The 7,451-nt window shown below is 48.5% G+C and overlaps 1 protein-coding gene across 6 annotated transcripts in view; it reads right to left on the bottom strand.

Moving 5' to 3' along the window:
- LOC148041463 (uncharacterized) overlaps positions 1-7,451 on the bottom strand; it is an 82,223-nt gene continuing 74,772 nt past the window's right edge. For all 6 annotated transcript variants that reach the window (XM_087688307.1, XM_087688297.1, XM_087688290.1 and 3 more), the window contains 2 exons: positions 818-962; positions 1-660 (listed from right to left, as the gene is read on the bottom strand). In XM_087688307.1, coding sequence (XP_087544433.1) covers positions 343-660; positions 818-962 — 463 coding nt within the window. In that variant the 3' untranslated portion in view covers positions 1-342. The remainder of the gene's footprint in view (positions 661-817; positions 963-7,451) is intronic.

Raw genomic sequence — 7,451 nt, 5'->3', positions numbered from 1 at the left:
CTTTCAATATTATTCACCTGACACAATCACAATGTTTTACGGATGCTGCTCAGTGAAAAACAGACCCATTGCTTAAAGTTCCAGAATATACATTTCAAAGATGCCCCCTCACAATCTAATTGCAGATAAAGTGGAGCCAAGACTTTACACACATGTTGAGCTATGGTATTTACATCATCTTTATCTAGACTTGTTACGATGAAAAGGTGGGAATCAGTTTTAATATATGTTCTTCTATGATATTTAGAAGATCTAACTTCTTTAGTAATTTACAGGGATCTATGAATATAATTGGCTTGTAGGACTTGGAAGCGGCAATACCAATTGAGCCATTCCAGGCTTTTACCAAGCTACTATCTGACTATAATCAACCGGTGGAAGCATCCATTGAGCAGCTTGCAAACTTGAGTGATTTGGTAGCAACTCTGGAGCAAATTTTCGTTGCAATTTTCTGATCACTTGTTCTGCAACATCTTTGGAAATAAATATTGGTGCATGGCAGCGTAGAGCAAGCGCAATGCCATCAGAAGGACGCATATCCACACTTCTTTGACTTGTTACTGAAGGCAGCATACTCTTGCTGGCCACATGCTTGGGTATTAACACCACACGACTGTAGAAAATATTTTGTTCGAGGCTTGTGACCATCATTCTGTCAACCTGCAGCCAAGACAATAGACAGCTTTGTAAAAGACCACCATCTCCAGTTCAGAGAACATCAAAATTTTGAGGAAGCCCTTTCAGATACCTTTTTGTAAAACTCTACCCATATCCAGCTCAGAAACCATCAAAATAATGAGAAAGCACTTTCAGATACCTTCCAGCCCACTGCATCCAAACTCAAGCCCCATGCTTCATGAGTAACTGGCCTGGCGGAAAAGCGTTCTTGAGCAGCTGTCAACACTGCCATAGCTTCAGCTGCACCAACAGTCATTTGCAAGGGTTCTTTGTAACCGTCCATCCTGACAACGGTATGGGCATGCTTAATAATTCAACAGAAAAAGATGCAACACAATAATTGGAAAGCTAAGAACCTGGGCAAACACACATGTTCTTTTTTTTTTTTTGCAAATAAAATGTGGCTAATTATATTACTTCAGAAAAAACCCTGAATACAAGTGCTCATGCTCAACAGACTAGCTGGAGCTGATCAGAGTCACAGATATATGAAATATACAAGCCTCTCAGGGCGGTCTAGGGGGGATGGGGGCAAGAAGCTATGGAGGGGGGGTGTATCGCCATCTGGGGCTGCCTGCCTGCATCATGAAAAACAGGCCTTGGCCACCCCAAGTGCACATGAAATGAGATCGGAGCTCCTGCCAAGCTCGAGACTCACCTTGCACCTGGTCCCATCGGCCACGGATGGAATGGATGATGGAGGTCCAGAGCTTTGCTAAAGTCGCCTGTATTGAAAGTCTCTCCCCACCAAAAACCTCCTAACACCGCGCCTTCCAAATATGCCATCTAGTAAGACTCCCTATGATCTCCCATACCTCAAAGAGGTTTGCTGTGGGCTCTAGTACCTGGCAAATGGGTAGGGCCTCTAGACCGACCACTGCACACGACCCTGACTCAATAATGAATATCATGTCCTACATCCTAGCCTCATATAGAAGGTGACGGCCCTAGTTGACTACCTGCCAGCAGAAAGCTCCCTATGAGATATATCCAAGGCTGGGTGTATACGGCACAAGATGTAGCATGCTCCTCTCCACACGAGCTGCGCCGCCTCACACGACCAAAGGCAATGCTTTGGGGACTCCAGAGGTTGCTCTGTGTAGTGTTTACAACCTCCCTCCTTCTGCATGTCGGCTAACCAACTCCCCACCGCCAAGCCTCCATATGCCACCAACCATAGGAAATACAATACCCTCCTTGGCCTCCAACTATCCCATAGGCAACGCCAGAAGGTCCGTCAGAAAGCCTCCGTGATGTTGTGCTCATGGACATGGAAACAACAAAAACAAATTAACCCATACATTCCTCTCAGCAACAGTCCATTGGGGCATTGACAATCAAGCAACCCAGATTTTTGGCCCAATGAGCACACCCACCTGCAGAGTTTTGAGTTTTACTTGGCGCAAGAATTCATGATCAATCAGCTATGATACATAGGCATGCCTAAAAGAGAGATGGAATCCACCAATTGTGTGACTCTAGCTTTTGAGCCTGACTTGAATTCATAGCTCTACTACTCATGGAACAGCAAGAAAATCGTTACTCATATCTACAACCTCCATGTGTGTCAACACACCTCAATGTATGTTGGCGTGTGAACATACCTTAGGGCATGTGATAGCTAGAGAGTTTTTGCTATGATTGAACCCAATCTTTTTAGGCTTCATGAAACCCTATCCCTCATTCTTAAATTCCAACCACTGAGAAGCCTAGCGAGCCACAAACAAGGATGCAAGTCCAATAGAATTTACTCGATTTGCAAGAACCTAAAGTTGGGTTTTGGAGAATCCCAAGGCTATAAAATAAACCCCTAGTATTGTACTTTCAATCATCAAACTATCACATTAAGCTATCCACATTGGTGTAGGTGCACACACACACACACTCTCTCTCTCTCACTCACACACACACACACACACACACTCTCTCTCTCTCTCTCTCTCTCTCTCCATGAAAATAATTGAATCAAGTAGCAATATTTACATCAGACCATACAAACACAAATCAAGGTGAAAGGCTACCAAGACCCTATCACATAGAAAGGACAGCTAGAGTGGAGCAACCAATATCCAGCCAGGGAGCAGCTATGTCAGGAAGAATCAGATCAGCTAAAACCATCGACGAGATCTGCCACAACACTAAACCATGAACATGGGCCATATGACCATGGATGCCCAAGGGAGAATAAAAAATAACGGCATTCCGAGTACGCCAAATATGCCACAAAGCTGTCCATCAAAGGAAATGGAAGAGGCAGGAATAATTTGATTGCAAGGCGGACATAGAAGGCATCCTTCCCATAATCCATGAATGAGCTGATATCCGCAGCTAAGTCGCCGAGGACCACACACGAGAAACAAAACTCCAGATCTGTCAAGCAAAAAAAGGCAAGAGACAAAGAGATGAAGCAATGTCTCATCACATGTAGTGCAAAATACACAGCGACCACAGGAGATCTTGCGAGCACGCAACACATCCCCAGTTGGAAGACCCCTAATAAGCAACCTCCACAAGAACACTTTACCCTAATAAAGAACCATACACTTCCAGAGTTGGAGGAATCTTTCTTGCCACTTCTTTTTGTTGTCCCAAATATGCCATAATTTATTAGCCTTTCTAGTGACCCATCTCTTGGCCTCAACCATCTGATGATATCTCTCTCTTTGTACCCTCCCCCGCGCCCCCCCCCCCCCCCCCCCGGAAAAAAAAAATTTTCCATGAAGCTTCACCCACCTTAGCTCCTCCTCACAAATCATCCTATAGTGGTATCAAAGCCTACCGGCCACCACCAACATCACCACTCACAAATGGTTGTGTCCACTCCATTGTTAGAATTTGCCAATTCTATGGGCAATGCCCAATGTTCTAGTCATTTAGTTTGCAATGTGAACACAACTAAGATGGACACGCTTTCAAGGAGTTTAACAATCTTGACAGTTTTGTACTTGCATTAGTATCCCAAGTTGGGATTTTGGAACCTATAAGATTACATTTCACACTTTAAGCTTGGAAGTGTTTGACTGCTGAATTTGGGCATTAATTTGCAGCAATGTCAAATCAGGACACCAGGGATCACAGCAACATTTTGGGAGTCCTCACTCAGGAGAATAAATTAGATGGCACCAACTATCCCTTGTGGAATTTTATGGTGAATAGTCTTGCAAGTAAAATGTGGCTGATTATATTACTCAAAAAACTGATTACAATGGAGTACTCATGCTCAGCAGACTAGCTGGAGCTGATGCAAAGTCACAAATACTTCTTTTTTTTTTGCAAATAAAATGTGACTGATTATATTACTCAAAAGACTGATTACAACTGAGTGCTCATGCCCAACAGACTAGCTGGAGCTAATGCAAACTCACAAATACATCATGTATACAAGCCTCTCAAGGCGGTCTAGGGGGGATGGGGGCAAGAAGCCATGGAGGGGGGGGTGTATCGCCATCTGGGGCTGCCTACCTGCATCACGAAAAACAGGTCTTGGTCGCCCCAAGTGCGTATGAAATGACAACGGAGCTCCTAACAAGCCCTGGACTTGCCCTGCACCTGATCCCATCGGCCATGGAGGGAGTGGATGATGGAGGTCCAGAGCTCTGCTAAGGTCGCCTGTGCTGAAAGTCTCTCTCAACCAAAAGCCTCCTAATACCGCGCCTTCCAGATATGCCAACCAGTAAGACTCCCTATGATCTCCCATACCTCTGAGCGGTCTGCTGTGGGCTCTAGTACTTGGCAGATGGGTAGAGCCTCCAAACCGACCACTGCACACGACCCTGCCTCGATAATGAATATCATGTCTTGCATCCCAGCCTCATACTAAAGGTGACGGCCCTGGCTGACTGTCTGCCAACAAAAAGCTCCCCATGAGATACATCCAAGGCTGGGTGATATACAGCGAAGGATGCAGCATGCTCCTCTCCACACGAACTACGCCTCCTCACACGACCAAAGGCAATGCTTTGAGGTTTCCAAAGGTTGCTATGTGCAGCACTTGCAACCTCCCTCTTTCTGCATCTGGGTAAGCCAACTTCCCACCGCCAAGCCTCCATGTGCCACCAGCCATAAGAAGTACAACACCCTCCTCGACCTCCAGCTATCCCATAGGTGGCACCAAAAGGTCCGTCAGAAAGGCTCCGTGATACTGTGCTCCGCCCAGTGCCTGCTGCGTGATGGCGCCCAATCCATATCCTCCTGCATCAGTACGTGTCTACCAATCCTGGCACTGTACTCCAGAAACCTGGGTGGCTTCTTGGCGACCGCAGTGGCCGGCCATAGCCATTCTCTTGGATCCCACTCCAGCTCATCAAGTGGCCTGCTCTCCCAGATCCAAAGGTGCCACTCATTGAGCTCCATCCAGAAAACATAGGGGTCCAATCGCCACGTCTTCCCTTGAAGGCCTACCACCCGAATCCTCCTCCACAAAAGGGCAACTATCCCCTCATCCTGCTGCCCTCTGTCAAGGGCCAGATGCCCCCCTCCTGAATGGTGAAGAAAGTCCCCTGCGGGGCGCCGTCCACTTTACCTGCCACCTGTAAGGGAATGCCTACTGCTGGTGAAAACCTAGCGGCCCATACCTCCCCGGGCTCTATCCGCTCTCGTATTAAGGGAGCAAGCCACTCCAAAGGTATTGCTGCATCTATCTTCCTTCTCCTCAACTCCACTCCTCTTTGGCAACCTGATACTCACTGCAACACCTCCTCATCTACCATCCTGTACACTTCGCGCCATGTCCTGATGGTTCGCCGGACTCCCAACCAGCCCGCTAGATGTGGGGGCGCTCGCCAATCTGTGCTCCTTCCCGATCTTTGACCTGGGGGTTCCAGATCACCGACTGACGGTCTATCTCCTCCTGGCAGCCTGGGGGGCTCTGGATTAGGGCCTTACGGAGGCCCTCCCACACGCAAAGTAAGTTGTGTAGGAAAGGTGATCTTAGGGGGGGGGGAAGGGGTGATTTGGGCTGGCGTGAAGATCCATCTCAGGAACGGCCTCCACTCACTGCCAAGCCTCGGTCTACAATCTTGAAGACCCTCCTGCAATAAGACCTTCAAGGTCTGCCCACCTAGCGTGAGGCCGCAGATAACTAGCTTTCCGAAGAGGGCCTTACTCTAATAGTCTGGGTCTATGATCCCAAGCTCTCCCTCTGACTGATGCCGTATGATGGTCGCCCACGCCACCTTGGCCATGGAATCCTTGGAGCCATTTGACCCTGACCAAAGGAAGTTCCACACTAGGCGGCGAAGCTGCAGTACATAGAATGAGGAGAAGCACCAACAGGAGGCGATGTACAAGGCCGTCGCTAGGAGAACTTGGTTAATCACCAGGGCTCGGCCGGCTAGTGAGAGGCGAGCCGTGCTCCAGTAGGTCAGTTTCCTCGGAATAGAATCAAGGACAGGAAGAAACTACTTGGCAAGAGTGATGTCAAGTCCCACCTGGAACCCTAGGTACCGGCCAGTCTGCCCTCTACTTACCCATCTAAATCCCAGGTGGACGCCTCACTCCATGCTAGAGTCCGGATCTGTGAGGAAACCAACTGACTTTCACCAGTTGATTTTTGCTCCCACTGCAGAACAGAACACGTTAAGAGCCAGCCTTACTCTCTCCAGCATCAACTCATCGTCCTCTATGAAGAGAGCTGTATCATCTGCATACTATGAGTCTAACAACTCAGTCTCCTCTCTCATTGGAAGCCGAAGGCCGCATAATCCACTCACGCATGACCTGAGGAAGTGGGACATCGCCTCTGCAAAGAGTAGAAACAGGTACGGGGCCAGGGGGCAGCCCTGTCGAACGGATCTCTCCAATCGAAACTCCTCCCCTCACCTTCCGCCTATGAGAACCTTGCTGGTGGCCGATCTGTTAAGTGCAGAGACCCCGCGAATCCAAACCTAGGGGAAACCCAACCTCACCATGGTGCCCTCTAGGAAACCCCAGTCCACCCTATCATAAGCTTTCTCGAAATCCAAGGGTAGTACGGCTAGTCTCTGTCCACTATGCTGAGCCCACTCTATCGCCTCAAAGAAGGTGAATACATTGTCTAGGATGGTCCTATCCTGGACAAAGCCTATCTCTGTGTCATGGATGATGTCTGAAAGCATAGGGCGTAGTCGCCTACCAATCATCTTTGCAAGTGCCTTGTAGACCACTGACAATAAGGTGATCGGTCTCCACTGGGAAAGCTCCAACCAGTCTCCCCTTTTGGGGAGAAGACTGATAAGGCCTGCCGAAAGACTCCCTAGCATTTGTCCTGAAGTGAAAATCTCCTGGAAGGCCATCAGTAGAGAGTCCTTCACCACTTCCCAGTAGGTGGTGAAAAAGACCTTAGAGAGGCCATCCTCTCCTGAGCATTTCTGCCCATCCTGTGTATGGAAAGCCTCCTCTAGTTTCTTCTTTGTGAAGGGGGCTAGGAGGGAGCATTCCATCTCCTCTATGACAAGGGACGGGATGTGATCCCAGACCTGCTGTCTACATCTCTGTCCTCTAGCTGAGGTTGTCTCCTGTTGGAAAAGGAGCATGTAATAGTCGGTGGCAATCTCCATCACCTCGTCTAGGCTAGAACGAGTCCTCCTATACTGATCCCGAAGGCTGCGTATCTGCTCTCCTGCGGTGTGAGGCTAGTGCACCTAGAAAAACTCCCTGCACATCGTGTCCCTGAGGAAAGAGAACTCCGATCGCCTATCCTCTAGGCCAGCCATGGCTGCTCGCGTGCGCACCTCCTGTGCGTGGAGGATGGGATCCCCTAGTGTCTCCCGTAGTAATCTTTGCATAGCTGCAAG

Source organism: Lygodium microphyllum, chromosome 1 (genome assembly GCF_053477565.2).
Source record: "Lygodium microphyllum isolate KBCC chromosome 1, Lygodium_microphyllum_v1.1.10, whole genome shotgun sequence".
Classification (NCBI taxonomy): domain Eukaryota; kingdom Viridiplantae; phylum Streptophyta; class Polypodiopsida; order Schizaeales; family Lygodiaceae; genus Lygodium; species Lygodium microphyllum.
Note: the sequence above shows the minus strand (reverse complement) of the source record. Positions and strands in the feature narration are given on the sequence as shown.